General features: G+C 41.2%; 1 protein-coding gene across 1 annotated transcript in view; it reads right to left on the reverse strand.

Moving 5' to 3' along the window:
- Positions 1 to 14903, reverse strand: part of CUL3 (cullin 3) — a 97608-nt gene extending 82705 nt beyond the window's left edge. The window contains exon 1 of the mRNA XM_070458709.1: positions 14397 to 14903. Coding sequence (XP_070314810.1) covers positions 14397 to 14462 — 66 coding nt within the window. The 5' untranslated portion in view covers positions 14463 to 14903. The remainder of the gene's footprint in view (positions 1 to 14396) is intronic.
- Positions 14904 to 15714: the final 811 nt, after the last annotated feature.

Genomic DNA, 15714 nt, shown 5'->3' on the forward strand with positions numbered 1-15714 from the left:
TCTGTACAACATTTCATAGTCTGATAATGACCATAACAAGTAAGATGCAATTGTTATGTATTTTCATTGAGTCAAGAAGTCTGTCACTATCCTATTGGTGTTACTTCTCTGATAAAGACATGTTACTCGGCATCCTGAAACACCTTTTATCCAGAGAATACAATATTTATATTCACTGGAATTCTTCAAAGACTCTCCTTGTTGAGAAAATTAGCTATTACACCTATAAGATCAACAATTTAAAATAAAAACATTTCCTATTTTCTTAATATACACTAAATCCCAAACATTAACAATAAAAGGTCTAAATCCCAAACATTAATAATAAAAGGTCATGAGTATAAACTAACTCTTTATAAACATCTAACTGGAAAATAAAAATAATAGAAAAGCAAGAATCATATATTTTGGATGGGATCTCAAAGTAGTAATAGTAATGCTTCAGACAGAAATACTTCATGTCTAAATGCATGTCTGAGTTTCATATTTCTATCCTACAATCTAAAACTATGAATTTCAATTAAAAAATGACAATCCTTTCTTCTCTGTAGCTTCATCTCTATAAAGTTTTATTCTTAGTGGGTAAACCCAGTTTTTCTAAAACTATGATAATGTGTGGCCTTCCCTTTGGCTCAGCTGGTGAAGAATCCACCTGCAATGCGGGAGACCTGGGTTTGTTCCCTGGGTTGGGAAATAAGGTGTACAGCTGTATAAACTGTTAGACAATAACAAATTAGTTGACACCAGAATAAGCTACACATAATCCAAAGAGGGGGGAAAAAAAGTATAATAGTATAAGCTGCCAGTTACTTAGTTTTGTCTTTGAATGACTCTATAAACCAAATGTGATAATGCAGCAAAAGGCCTAGCTCATAAAATTATTACAAAAATCTGACAACACATCTCAAAATTGCTCTAAAACTACCAACTTACACAAAAAGAAGTATGTAAGAACATAATCAACTTTTCCACTCCTTCGTATTAGCATTTAATAATCATTTAATCATCATCATCACTGAAACATACCATTCTTATTCTAAAGAAATTCTAAAGCGGAAAAGACAGGTGACATTTGCAACATCACAGAATGTTCTAAGGCACAGGAGAACACACCAGCATTCAGTTTCTAGACTGAAATTTTAAGAACAGAAATGAGCCTAAGGAAAGCCCAATTTAAAATCTCTTAATTTTACAAATGAAGAAACTGAAGCTAGAGAGTTTATCCAAAATTATCGTTAATTAAAGCAATGAAGGAATCCATGTGTCCTGAGCTAAGGAACCTTCTGTTAAACCATGTTAACTCAAATCACCTGAGTGTCTGATACTACAAAATCAATTAATAATTCACAGGCTAATATTAACACCAAATTACCAAGGCTATATGCTTTTCTTTAGTTTGGCCTAGAGAAAAGAGTTTTTAACCAGAAACCAGGCTTTTAAGTCATGGTTCTTCCGTAAATTCAAGTCATGAGAATCCTCTGGGTAAATCACCCTCTCCAGTTCTCCGCTTCCCCGTCTATTACATAAGATTTAGAACAGATTCTCTCTAGTCTTTTTAGCTTTTAACAATTAAAATAGGAAAACAAACAGGAGCAAATAAATTACGAGACTAGAGATTTTTTCAAGAAAACTGGAGATATCAAGGAACTATTTCATACAAACACAGGCACAATAAAGGACAGAAACGGCAAGGATCTAACAGAGGCAGAAGAGATCTGCTTCCAAGAGGTGGCAAGAATACTCAGAGGACCTGTACAAAAAAGGTCTTAAGGACTCGGATAACCACAACGGTGCCGTCACTCACTAGTGCCAGACATCTTGGAATGTGAAGTCAAATGGGTCTTAGGAAGCATTACTACAAACAAAGCTAGTGGAGGTGATGGAATTTCAGTTGAGCTATTTCAAATCCTAAAAGATGATGCTGTTAAAGTGATGCTGCACTCAATATGCCAGCAAATATGGAAAACTCAGCAGTGGCCAAGGTCGGAAAAGGTCAGTTTTCATTCCAATCCCAAAGAAAGGCCAATTCCAAAAAGTGTTCAAACTCTCATTTCACATGACAGCAAGGTGATGCTCAAAATCCTTCAAGCTAGGCTTCAACAGTACTTGAACTGAGAACGTCCAGATATTCAAGCTGGATTTAGAAAAGCCAGAGGAACCAGAGATCAAACTGCCAACATCTTTTGACTCACAGAAAAAGCAAGGGAATTCGAGAAAAACATCTACTTCTGTTTCATTGACTATGCTAAAGACTTTGACTGTGTGGATCACAACAAACTTAAAAATTCTTCAAGAGATGGGAATATCAGACCACCTAACCTGCCTCCTGAGAAACCTGGTCAAGAAGCCACAATTAGAACCGAACATGGAACAATGGACTAGTTCAAAACTGGAGAAGGAGTACATCAAGGCTGTATACCATCACATTGCTTATTTATCTGCAGAGTACATACACCATGTGAAATGCTGGACTGGATGAATCCCAAACTGGAATCAAGATTGCCAGGAGAAATCTCAACAACCTCAGATATGCAGATAATACCGTTCTAATGGCAGAAACCGAAGAGGAACTAAAGAGTCTCTTGAGGGTCAAAGAGTGAAAAGGCTGGCTTAAAACTTAACATTCAAAAAACTAAGATCATGGAATCCAGTTCCATCACTTCACGGCAAACAGACGGGGGAAAAGTGGAAACAATGACAGATTTCATTTTCTTGGGCTCCAAAATCACTGCGGACAGTGACTGCAGCCATAAAATTACAAAACGCTTGCTCCTGGAAAGAAAAGCTATGACAAACGACACATACTAAAAAAAAGCAGACATCTCTTTGCTGACAGGTTCATCGAGTCAAAGCTATGGTTTTTCCAGAAGTCATGTATGGATGTGAGAGTTGGACCATAAAGAAGACTGAGAGTCCAAGAATTGATGTTTTCAAATGGTGGTGCTGAAGACAACCCTTGAGAGTCTCCTGAAGCTGTCAATCCTAAAGGAAATCAGTCCTGAATAGTCCTTGGACGGACTGAGGCTGAAACTCCAATACTGTGGCCACTGGATGCGAAGAGGCAACTCACTGGAAAAGACCTTGATTCTGGAAAAGACTGAGGGAAGAGGAAGAGGCAACAAAGGATGAGATGTTGAATAGCATCACCCACACAATGGATATGAGTTTGAGCAAACTCTGAGAAATAGCGAAGGACAGGGAAACCATGTCTTCTACAAAGAGCTGGACATGACTAAGTGACTGAACAACGCTCATCAAAATAATACACTTCTTTGCATATCTCATTTGCATATACCATGAAGAAAAGCAAACTATTTTAAAGTATCTGATCCTGGTACTCCAAAATTCATACACTGTTTAACCTACACTTCTTAGTATATTCTCAGACACAAAAAATTATATACAAAAGGATTTAAACACACTAACTTCAAGGAATCACTTTTTCTAAATGTTTAACAAGATAAATTTCTAATAACTGACCAAGTTTAAGAATGTGCACTATGAATCTTCAACTTAAAAAGCAAAGTGTTAACTCAGAAATACATTAACTAATGTATCTTTCTTATAGGCTATGATTTTGACCACTTTATTAAAGTCAATACACACTAGGACCCCCTTAAGCAATATATATAGTCAAATTTTACTGAACAACATAGGATTCCATTGAGTTAAAGTTCTTATAACTTGTATGCGAGAGGCACACACACTTTGAATCTAGTGAGGTTTAAACTTGCAAAAGCTCCTTCCAAGACTTGGACACTAATTTTAAGTTCTTTTTATAAAGAGGGCACTGAAGTGTGTAAGTTTCAGGGGCCGTGGATCCGCCCCTGGGTAATCATTTAAAGGGCAAGCTTAGAATTAACTTCCCAATATATTCCTATTAGGAAAGTAAACATTTCAGAAACTAGTAAATTGTTTTTTTAAACCAGTACTTTTATTATATATTGCAAGGCAGTTTAGTTGCTAAGTTGTGTTGACTCCATGCGACCCCACGGAATGTAGCCTGCCAGGTTCCTCTGTCCATGGGATTTACCAGGCAAGCATACTGGAGTGGGCTGCCATTTCCTTCTTCAGAATCTAGCAAGTTTTTGACTGAATATAATTAAGGCAGTGTGATGTAATGGAAAGAAATGAATTTCTGAGTCAGATACACCTGGGATCTGAATCCCAGCTCTGCCCTTCCGCAGGTGAAGATGTAATACACATCACTTTACTAGAAATGGCAACCCAGTCCAGTATTCTTGCCTGAAGAATCCCATGGACAGAGAAGCCTGGTGGGCTACAGTCCATGGGGTCGCAAAGAGTCGGACACAGCGGAGCGACTTTCACTTCACTCTGAGCCACAGGACAGATTTAAAACAGTTCAGTTCACTTGCCCAGTCATGTCCGACTCTTTGCAACCCCATGGACTGCAGCACATCAGGCCTCCCTGTCCATCACCAACTCTCTGGAGTTCACCCAAACTCACATCCATTAAGTTGGTGATGCCATCCAACCACCTCATCCTCTGTCGTCCCCTCCTCCTCCTGCCCTCAATCTTTCCCAGTATCAGGGTCTTTTCAAATGAGTCAGCTCTTCACATCAGGTGGCCAAAGTACTGGAGTTTCAGCTTCAACATCAGTCCTTCAGAAGTAACATCTGAAGACTGTTGTGAAAATTTGAGATAATCATAGTTCAAAGAGCCTAAATCAGAGTCCAGCACAAAGCAGACATTCAACATGATGCAGTTATTAATCTTATAAATCAACTTCCCATACTATTAAACTGAAAACGAAAGGGGGAAGAGTTTTTCATTATTACTTTCAAGAGGATGGGGAGAAGAGGAGGGGCCAAGTATTGCTCAGTTAAGAGCTGCTTTAGATAAGAATGACTTGTAATCAGTATGTTAAAGCATTCCTCTTAGAAATGATGGCTTGCTTTTACAGAAAAGCATCTCTAAGGAATCTTCTATTTTCTTAAACTAGGTAAAAGGTATCTCTTTGAAGTCTTTATTCATTTGCTTAGCCAGAACCTTTCTCATCTAAAGAGCAAACTCAGGTCCATACCCTACCCAAAGTTCACTTAAATAAATGGAAGTCAAATTAAGAAATTTTAATTATATTTTCAACTTTAAAAACAGAAAGAAGGAATGTTTTCTTGTAGCAAAAGCCTCTGGATTAGTGGTTAAAGCAACTTCAGAATCTGTTCTCAATTCCTCATTAATGGCATCAACTTGGGAAAGTAGGACTCTCAACTTTTAAAAATGCTGGATTGCTCACTGATTTTAAGGCAACAGAACTTTTAAAAATGAAACCTTCTATACAAAGAACAATACAAAAATGGCTCTAAATGGCTAGAGAGGGAGATTTCTGAAGATACCTACTCTACCACTCTTAGGCTTCCCAGGTGGCTCGGATGGTAAAAGAATCAGCCTGCAATGCAGGAGACCTGGGCTTGATCCCTCGGCGGGGGAAGATCCCCTGGAGAAGGGAATGGCAACCCACTCCAGTCTTCTTGCCTGGAGAATCCCCATGGACAGAGGAGCCTGGCAGGCTACTGTTCATGGGGTTGCAAAGAGTTAGACATGACTGAGTGACTAAGCACAGAGACCCTGTAAGAGTCTGGCAACACCTGTTCTACATGAACACACTACTTTTATGCTTGAAAATACTAACTTTATGATTAGAAAATGATTTTAGCAGCCTCAGTGATCTTACTGTTTCTTAGCAAGCACTTTCTAATATTGCTTTTATTCCTCACAGTTAATCTGTGAGAAAGATTGCTATAAAAGATGAGAAAACAAACTATGAAGAGTCTTGTCAGCTCATTCACTCAACATTGTTGGATGCTGCAGTAAAGCACTGACAAAGATCGATACCAAGAGACCTGCTGCCTTCTCTAAAGAAAATCATATTCTAATAAAGGAGATAACTGACTGTTCTCTGAAGATGGGGCTATGAAAGGAGATGGAATGGCAGTTACCATGGTAGAGAAGACAGAAAAAGGAACATCTTACTTCTCTGAGACCCAAGGGAAGGAGTTGAGATGAAGTAAAGATACAGGTTAATGAATGAAACTGAAAAAGATCAAAGCTAAAGGTACTTACACAAGATAACGTTGGTAGTTAAGTTTCCTGAAGAAGAGAGATAAGAGAATTCTCAATAAAGAGCTTGAGGACAATGACTGAAATAGTTCAAGCAGCAAAAAGTGAGCCGGAGCTTACAGGGACACAAAAAATTGCCCAGAGGCACTGAAAGTCCAGCAAGGTTAGAGACCACAATCTTCCAATTTTCTCCAGGAGTGCCCAATAGTCTTAAAAAATATGAGCAGTGAAGACAGAGGAATGGAATGGTTCAAGATGCTTTTTGCTGATATTTCTGGCCTTGCCCTGGGAGACAACAGGAAAGAAGTGGCAACTGGTATCAGGCCCCAGAGCCTGGAAGAATGAAGTCTGGGTTTTCTTGAGATCCCAGAGCACATTTACTGTGAGAAGCAACAAGCAACACGTAGGATAGAATAATTCAATAATAACAGGTTGCATTTATTTATAGTGTTTATTATGTGACACTTGTAAGAACTTTGTATGTATTGACTCTATCCTTACAACCACCTTATGAGGTAGGTACTGTTGCTTTCTTCTCTTTTACAAAAGAGAAAACAGGCAGAGGTTAAGTGGTTCACTTAAGTCTTACATCTAATAAATGAAGGAACTTGAACAGAATGTGGTATGACGTTTTAACATTTCTAAAGTAGCTGGGAAACACGTTTCAAGACAGAGTGAAGACCACAGTCATAGAGAAGAGGCCAGATCTGTCCCCATTACTATTTAGTGCCAGTAGGAACACATAATAAACATACACTAAAATGAATAAATGAATGTCTGCCCACAAGCACTGGATAAAGTTATAATTTTAAGAGAGAATATCTGTGAAGAATGCATGCAAGTCTTCAATGACTGAGGGAGCATGTGTAAGAAGTTAGGAGACAGTCAAAGGAATCACTCAAAGAACAGTACAGAAGGGCCCAAGCCACAAGAGTCATAGATGCGGCAATCATTAGCATCTGAGCCCAAAGATTCATGGACTATAAGGAAATGGTGGTGGTTGAGTCGCTAAGTCGTGTCTGACTCTTGTGACCCCATGGACTGCCAGGTTCCTCTGTCCATGAGATTTTCCAGGCAAGAATACTGGAGTGGGTTGCCATTTCCTTCTCCATGGGATCTTCCCGACTCAGGAATCGAACCCAGGTCTCCTGCATTGCAGGCAGATTCTTTCCCAACTGAGCTACAAGGGAGTAGGACACCTCAGTTCAAGAAGATAAGACTGTATCCTCAGGTCAAAGGTAAATTTCAGATGAAAAAAGGGTGACAAATTCCCAGGACGGAGAGAGATGACAGACGGTAGTCAATCTGCCGTGAAAGAAGGACCTTGTCAGGTATGGTTAACTGGCTGAGAGGAAGGCGTCACGGTGGAGGGAGTAAAATGTAGAGAAAGCTAGTAAACAGAAAAGACTAGACTAGCAAGTAGGTCTTCTGACAAGCAATCCAAAGTAACTGCCAATACACACCTACATCTTTACTTTCAAGTCATTGTTTTTAGGAGACTAGGCTAACTAACCTTTAGGGAAAAGTGCCACACGATCACTAATGACCTACAAATTAAGGCTTCACTTACAGCTGAAAGAGTTCAAATATTTTGGAATACTCCCAGAATCGACTTAGCTAAGTCATCGATTACTGTGGTTTGGCTTCAAGGACTACTTGCTCATTTAATCAATCATTCACTAATCATCCACACTTCAGGATTGAAAAGGGGACCTGGTACAAACTTCGGGCAGGAACCACAATGTAGTTCATGAGTGAAACAACAAAAAAAAAAGAGGGTGGAAGAAAAGGAAGCAAGGAAATAAAAACAAAATGTAGTTTTAGATAAACACTTAATGTACATATCTGGAGTAGGAAATGGCAGCCCGCTTGCCTGGAGAATCCCACGGACAGAGGAGCCTGGCGGGCTACACAGTCAAAGGGGCCACAAAGAGTTGAGACATGACTGAGCAACTAACACTTACTTTAATGTACATATTAGAATGTACACACCAAGTGAGTATTTACTCCTTCAATAAAGTTATCCCAGAAAGGTTATACACTTACTCCAATGACTAAGTAACTATCACTATTGTATCTTCTCTTTTGAATCTACCCCTACCTGGCAAGAGCCAGTGCATTCTTTTGAAACACCCCAGCGGTACCAAACCCATATATACTTTGAGACTGATTTCTTAATGTGGTCCACAAATTGAATCTGTAAGCTTCTTACGAAATAACTGTATAGTAAATAAAATTACTTGCAAAAATGACCTTCAATTTTAACATATAAATTTTAACTAAGTGTGCTCACTTAGTTGTGTCCAACCCTGGCGATCCCATGGACTGTAAGCCCACCAGGCTCCTCTGTGGAATTTTGCATGGAATTTTCCAGGTCAGAATACTGAAGTGGGGTGCCATTCCCTTCTCCAAACTGTGGCAGAACCATGACTAAATATTGGTACAACAATTGTTCAGTGTGTGTTAGGTCCTGTTCGAATGCTTGACTCTCTCTCTCACAACAGCCATGTAAGACAGGTCCTACAATCTCACTTTACAGAGGAGAAAACTGACGTTAGAAGTGGTGAAGTAACTTGTTCAAGATAACACAACTAGAAAGAGGTAGAGCTGACATTCAAACTCTGATAGTGTATGAGCCCACACTCTTAACTATTATGCTCTCTAGTCTCTTTACTTTTTAGTCAGGTTTCTAAAACCTATGCTGAATACTCTAATGTAAAACTAAATGAAAATTCCCTACAGACTATCCATAGTTTTACTCTTATAAGTAGGCGAAGAAATACACATTAAAACATTCAAGTACTATTTTTTCACCTATGAAATTAAAGATATCTAAGACACTGTGATACAGTAGAAGTTAAACTGATACAACCTTGAGATGTAATTAATTACTAAAGCATTCACTTTAGAGCCAGAATGCCTAGGTTAAAAAGAACCTTAGGTTCTGCCACTTCCAAGCAAAGTGACCTTAAGCAAATCTTAATGTCTCAAGACTTCTTTTGTAAAAAAGATAACAGAATCCTAAAGTTATGCAAATTAGTTTACACATGCAAAGCACAGAGAGCAGCCTGTGGCACATTAGAAGCATTCAGCAAGTGGAACTATTATCATTCCTACCTTCCTAGAGGTCAATGTGGTTGGTCAATGTATTAGTTCTGTCGAGTCCAGTAATTCCATAATCATAAGTGAAAAAGTGAAACAATTTAGTCCCTCACTCGTGTCCAACTCTTTGCAACCCCATGGCCTATATAACCTGCCAGGCTCCTTTGTGCATGGAATTCTCCAGGCTAGGAATACTGCAGTAGAAAGCCATTCCCTTCTCCAGGGATCTTCCCTATCCAGGGATTCAACCCAGGTCTCCAGCATTGTAGGCAGATTCTTTACTGTCTGAGCCACCAGGGAAGCTCCTACATAATCACAGTTGCAGTCTTTGTAATACAGAAAGCATGTATTCACTGGAACCAATCAAATCCGTCAGCAAGGAAATGGATAAGTCAAAGTACTGCAGAGTATTAGGGAGTGACTCAAAATCATGTTTTTGATATATTTAACAGGGAAATAAATGTATAGTAAGATACTGTACTTTTTAAAAAGCAGTATATAAAAAGATGGTACCTCACATTTACTGTGTGCTTACACATATGTGTAAGATCATAAGAAAACACACCAAAATGTTAATACGGCTTACTTCCAAGTGGCAGGGTTACAGGTGATTGTTAGCTTACTTAGATGTTCAGACACTTATTAAGTTATCTATCATGAATATGCATCACTTTTATAACTAGAAAAGCTACTAAAATGAATTCATAGCTTTGCTAGACTACAAATGAATAGTTTTCACAATATACTTATAGACATTAACTGTAATGCATGTTTTAGCTCAGTGATTTCTTACTAGTAGCACATTTTCTGTTGACTTTATAATGATAAACAAGAACTATTATGAAAGTTCTGTTATTTAAAGCTACAAATCGTCCAATAATTTTTTACACAACTCTAGCAAAACTGCTAACACCAAGATTAACAGCAAGATTTTTTTTGCTGTTAAGATTAACAGATAATTTTTTTCAAATAACAACAAAAATTATCTCTGAGGTCTCCCAATTTATACCACAAAGGGAAGATACACTATTTTCTCTAGCCTTAATTATATAATCTTGTTGCAACAGAGAAAACACTGTTATTACCTAGCTACACTTAATGAATGAAACTTTCTCTATTTTGTTTCAATGAACTTGCCGAGTGACTACTGTATTATTGAACAAGTCAAATTCTCACATTATACTCCATATATTAAAACTGTTTTAAATTTGATAACTTTAGCACTAATCATTTGGTAGTAATAATTTTCTTGGCCCCTCAGAACTGCTTTCTAAGACAATACAAAATAGACACTTTATAACTACTGTATCTTTTTATTTTTAAGCTTCTAAAGCCTGTGAAGTACTAACTATAACACAGCTGGCTAAAACCAGCTGTTTTAGCTGCCTAAAACCATTAAATAGAAAAAAAAAAAAATCAGTCAAAGTGAAAGCAATACTTAAATGAATGCTGTATCTCCAAAACATCCCTATAAGAAAATATTAAAGAATAAAAAACAAACCAAACTTAATGGTTAATTCCACACCCTGTGTGATCTGCACAACTCATTCAATCTTTCTGTATGTACAGTCCAGGTAGTTTAGGCAACAGCTACTTACTCTAAATAAGAAAAACCTATTTTGAACATCAAAACTCTTCCCTTAAATCTAACAAATATCACTACAGCTAGGAGAAACAAAAACATTTACTTTCCCTCTTGTCCTTCAATTCTTGTGCTCTTAAGTGTTTAAGAACATAACAAATGAGTATCAGTCATTCTGTGGGTTCCATCTAACAATAACTTCTCTACCATTAATTGTCCATACCACACAGGTGGTGCTCATTTAGAATTATTGCATGCACATCACAGCCAGAGATTCCTTATGACTGAGGATGCTTCTATAAACCAATAAGTGAAATCATTCTCAGATCACATTCTAATGACAATCACTTTCACCATTTGTCTCTGAAACTCTGAGGTCTAAGTCAAAAAAGGCAAATCAGAGGAGAGACCAGTATTCTCATTCAACCATGTCCCCTCCAATACAACCAAGCTTTTCAAGCCCATGTGGACAAACTACCCAACTACAGTACAGACAGTGAGGAATGACTATTACAAAGAGAAGAACAAAAAGTTCACCTGACAGCAACTAATCCTACAGAGTGAAACAAAAGCACAGGAGTGAGACACATGGCAACAGCAAGGAAATAAGGGCAGGAACTTCTTGGGACAGCATTCTCGGGTCCAAAGCCACAGAGTTTCCAGGAGTTTCACAACTACAGCTTCCTTTCTTTTAAAAAGTTTTGTGTCCCTTGCTGTCACTTTGGGTACCAAAAAACCCCAAAAGATGTGAGATGCTATATATTTTGTTCACTGCAGCAAAGTTTACAAACTGAAATAAAATATTTCCTCCATCGTCAATCTGTTACATACAGAAAGTCCTTCATTGTTTTCCGTCTTACAAAGAGCCAACTTCTCAGAACCTGATTTTACTGATGAGACTGCAGCTGTAGTAGGTTTACACATTTACAAAATATCCTGTACCATCACTTACTAATTTGTAAAGATAACGAAACAATCTTCAAACATATTTTTATACTTTTTCACACATCAGCTTTATAAAACACACTCTGAAAGCACTGGAAGCCTCTGCTTACACTACAATTTCCCTAGAGTAGTTCTTAATCTCAAATGGTAAAAAACAGTAGTTTTAGGTGTGCACACATGAATACACAAAAAATATTTTCTTTATGGAATAAGATGCATTTATTACTTCTGACTTGCAATCCATGCAGACTACAGTTGTGTAAATGACTGCTAACCTGGAAGGAAAAAAAAAATTCTGAAATTCTCTTAAGTGTTTATTTACCAAATAAATCAGTGAAATATCACACCACTGAGGTTTTATGTAGCCATCCTTATGAAAGTTCAGACAACTATGATTTTTAAATTTATATATTAAAAATGCAATGGTTCTTTTCAGTAGGAACTACTGAGTGATGTTAATACCCATGAGAAAATTTAAAACTCTTAAGACACTTTTAAAAATTAGCAGATACTAAGTACTGAATATCAAACACTAGCTACTTGCAAACTTCATTTAAAGATTTTAGAGAAACTTAAGAGGGCAACAAGTTACAGATAAGAAAAGGCCTCAATTAGCTCATGACCATAATGCTCCTGAGAAAAAAAGTCCGTCTCAGTGCTGTGTGGTAACCTGTCACATATTCTGATACTCTTTAGCTAAAACAAGAACAACATTCTCTCCCACAGCTTCTTCCCAACAATACAAGATTCAGAAAGGAGGGGTATTGGTCTCTGAAGCTATACTGATACACCCCAAGACCCCAGAACAGTACCTGGCACACAGTCCTCAGTACTTCCTAAATGAATGGAGTGGAAGAACAGGTAGCCACAGGCAAAACAAGATATCAAAGAGTTGATTACACATAGATAAAGATAGAGCTGATTAATCAGAATATCCACAACAGTGAGTTGATGTCAAATGTGAGCTATTCCACCTTTTAACAATAATCTTGTATTAGAAAAAGACAAGACTTCAAGAACAGCAAACTTTTCTTTAAAATTTATAAAACTATTTGAAATTTTGAATAATTCTAGATTCAGCTCATTCAGTAGGAACTGATTCAGTAAGAAAACTATCACTACTCACAAATTCATAAACCCAGTTCACTGTTTATAAAGGAAAACGTGCAAGTGAGCTTCATTAGAGCTCTTCTGCCAACATTTGTTACCTTCTTTGTACTCTCCAACCATTACTTAGGGAAAAAGCTTCAGATGTTCAAAATCCCTTTAATGTGCATTAAAACATCTAATTCTCCTGACTATATCCTACCTTTATTTACATAAAGTCTGAAGAGTCTTCACACAGGCATTAACATTTTTCTTATTACCATCTGGGAATTCTGCATCCGGTCTATTTTTTCCTTCTAAATTTTTAGAATTCAGGGAGGTCCTGAAGTTCTCTAGGTCGGTTTCTTACTCAACTAAGACAATTCTATTCATCTTTCCTCTAAAGTGAAAACTACACTTTAGAAAAAGCATGCTTTAAGAAGTGAATACAAACCCTCTCTTCACCGCCCCCCCACCACACAATATAACGGGCTTGTGATTCTAAGACAGGAAACCACAGCTTCTTCTCTAGTTGTCCTGGTTTAAAATCTTCTATTCAATTGCTAGTCTGTCCACCTTGACGTCTACCTGTTACAGAAGCGACATGAGCAAGTATGCCCAGTTTCTCTGTCCCAAGACTACACTCTAATTGCTTGCCATCGGCTATCTGATTCAGGTATGACATCCAAAGTTATACCCTATAATACTTAACACCAAAGGAGTATGACTTAATTTAAGGCCAAAAAAGTTTCTAAACAAAAATACTTTTGCTGTCACTAAAACCTAGAGTAAAGCAAGTCACGGTGGTGATTACTTATTCTTTTGGGCTTCCACGGCTAGGAAATGAAGAACCAATCGTCCCATTTGTTTTCTCTTACTTCCCCTTGAGTGGCGGGGCCATTCCTGCACAGTAGTAGTTTGTAAAGTGCATTGGAAGGTCTGCAAACACACCGGCGTTGTTAAGTGTATTACTACAGAGCATTACGCGGAACGTCTGTCACCGCATCGAGGGTAGGTGGACGGCAGAGCTCTTCCCGGGGAGGGGAAGAGCAGGAGGTCCGTCCCCGGCATCTTTTGGCAGGCCATCCTTTAGGCATGGTGATTTTTTTTCAACTGCTGCGAAACCTCACGTGAAAAGTTACACAGACACCTCACACCGGGAGAACGTAGACAGACGGTCCCCGTCCTCGCAGGGCTGGGAGTCCTGTGGACCGAGCAGGAGCGAGGAGCGGGGTGCAAGGGGTTGGGCCTACACCCCAGGAGCGCGGCGAAGTGCCGGGACCGGCCCAGAGGCCGCGGACGCAGCCGACGCCCGCCGCCGACGCCCGCCGGGCGACCGGAGGCGCAGCTCCGGGGCGGGGGCGCGGCGCCGGCCTCGGACGCCGGGGGCGCAGGGAACGGCCCGGGAGGGCGGCCGCGCCGGGACACCGCGCCGCCCGGTTGCCAGGAAGGCTCGAACCCCGCGACCGGTGGGGCGTGGGGGATGGGAGGCCGGGCCTGGGGCCTGTTGGGGGTGGGGACGGGGGTTCAGCCGGGGCCTCGCGTTCGGCTGTCGGCCGGGCCCCCCGACCCGGGGTCCCACGCGCCGAGAAGACTCACCGGAAAGGCCCGGATCCGCATCTTGGTGTCCTTCCGGCTCCCCGTGCCTCTGCTCAGATTCGACATGGTGCTCGTCCCCTCCCCGGTGGCGGCTTCGGGTCGCACTCCGAGGCGCCGGTGTCACATTTAAGGCGGGCAGGCAGGCGAGGGGCGACGCTGGGGGCGGCGGCGGGCGCGGCCCCCGGCCTGGGCTGGGGAGCTGGCCGGCCACTGGACGGCCGCGGCACGGGCCGCGGCAGCTCCGGCTCCGGCGGCTCGGGCTCGGCTGGGGGCCTGCGCTGGCGCGGTGGCTCTCCTGGTCCCCCCTCACGCCCGGCTCGGCTCCCTTTATCGCGCTGCTCCGCGATGGCGGCGGCGGCGGCGACGTACAAACATCTCACTGCGCAGGCCGAACGTCCTCCTCCTCCTCCTCCTCCTCCTCCTCCGCCTCAGCGAGACGAGATCCCGCCCAGAGGGTGGAGGGGGGAGGAGTGAGTGAGGAGAGCCTGAGAGAGGAGAGATTGGGGGGAGGGGCGGTGGGCGGACAGGAGGGGGAGGCGGGCGGCCGCGGCAGGAGGAGGGTGACGCTCAAATCTCGCGAGAAGAGAGCGCGCGCGCTTTCCCGGGTGGGGCGGGACGAAGCCTGAGAGCGGGAGGGGGTAACGGGAGAGGAGGAAGGGAACGGGGATTTGGGGAGGCGGGAGGGGCCAGCGGGGCGGAGAGGTAGGAAAGGGGCGGGACTGAGGCGGGAGGAGTTAGCTGACTTTTTGAAAGGGGAGCGTTGGAGAACGGATCCTGGTTAAGGGGGCTGCTGATTGGTGGAGCGCCGGGTGAGGGGGCGGGGTCCTGTTCACGTGGACGGAGTGGGCGGGGGAAGTTCCGAGAGCCCGAGCCGAACTGTGGTAGGCAGTGTTCGGCTCCGCTTGGCTGGGCCGACCTGGCTGGGCTGGGCTAGAGCGGGAGGAGGGTAGTCTCGGGGTGCAGCGTAGGGTGCTCGGTGGGTAACCGTGTCCTGAAACCGGTTCCTGTGTTTTTCTAGAGCAAGTGGACTAGGGATGGGTACTTGACCAGAAGCCAGAAAGTTGAAAGAGTTTGTGCAGGAGTTATTAATATATGCAGTGTCAGAAAGTAGAGTCCTGTATGCCTAACAAGGTATTCGGATTGGATGTGCACACTCCCTGTCGGGATTGAGGGATGGAAATCCATAAAATTTCCTTAAACTGCATAAGCTCTTGATTCACTATTGCCTGAGAGACCTAGAACTTACTAGTATTAAAATTTGTGTTTCGTTGCCATTGAAATAACAACTCCCTTATCGCAGTGCAATATTTTGGTAAAT

The sequence above is a fragment of the Odocoileus virginianus genome, chromosome 30 (genome assembly GCF_023699985.2).
Source record: "Odocoileus virginianus isolate 20LAN1187 ecotype Illinois chromosome 30, Ovbor_1.2, whole genome shotgun sequence".
Lineage (NCBI taxonomy): Eukaryota > Metazoa > Chordata > Mammalia > Artiodactyla > Cervidae > Odocoileus > Odocoileus virginianus.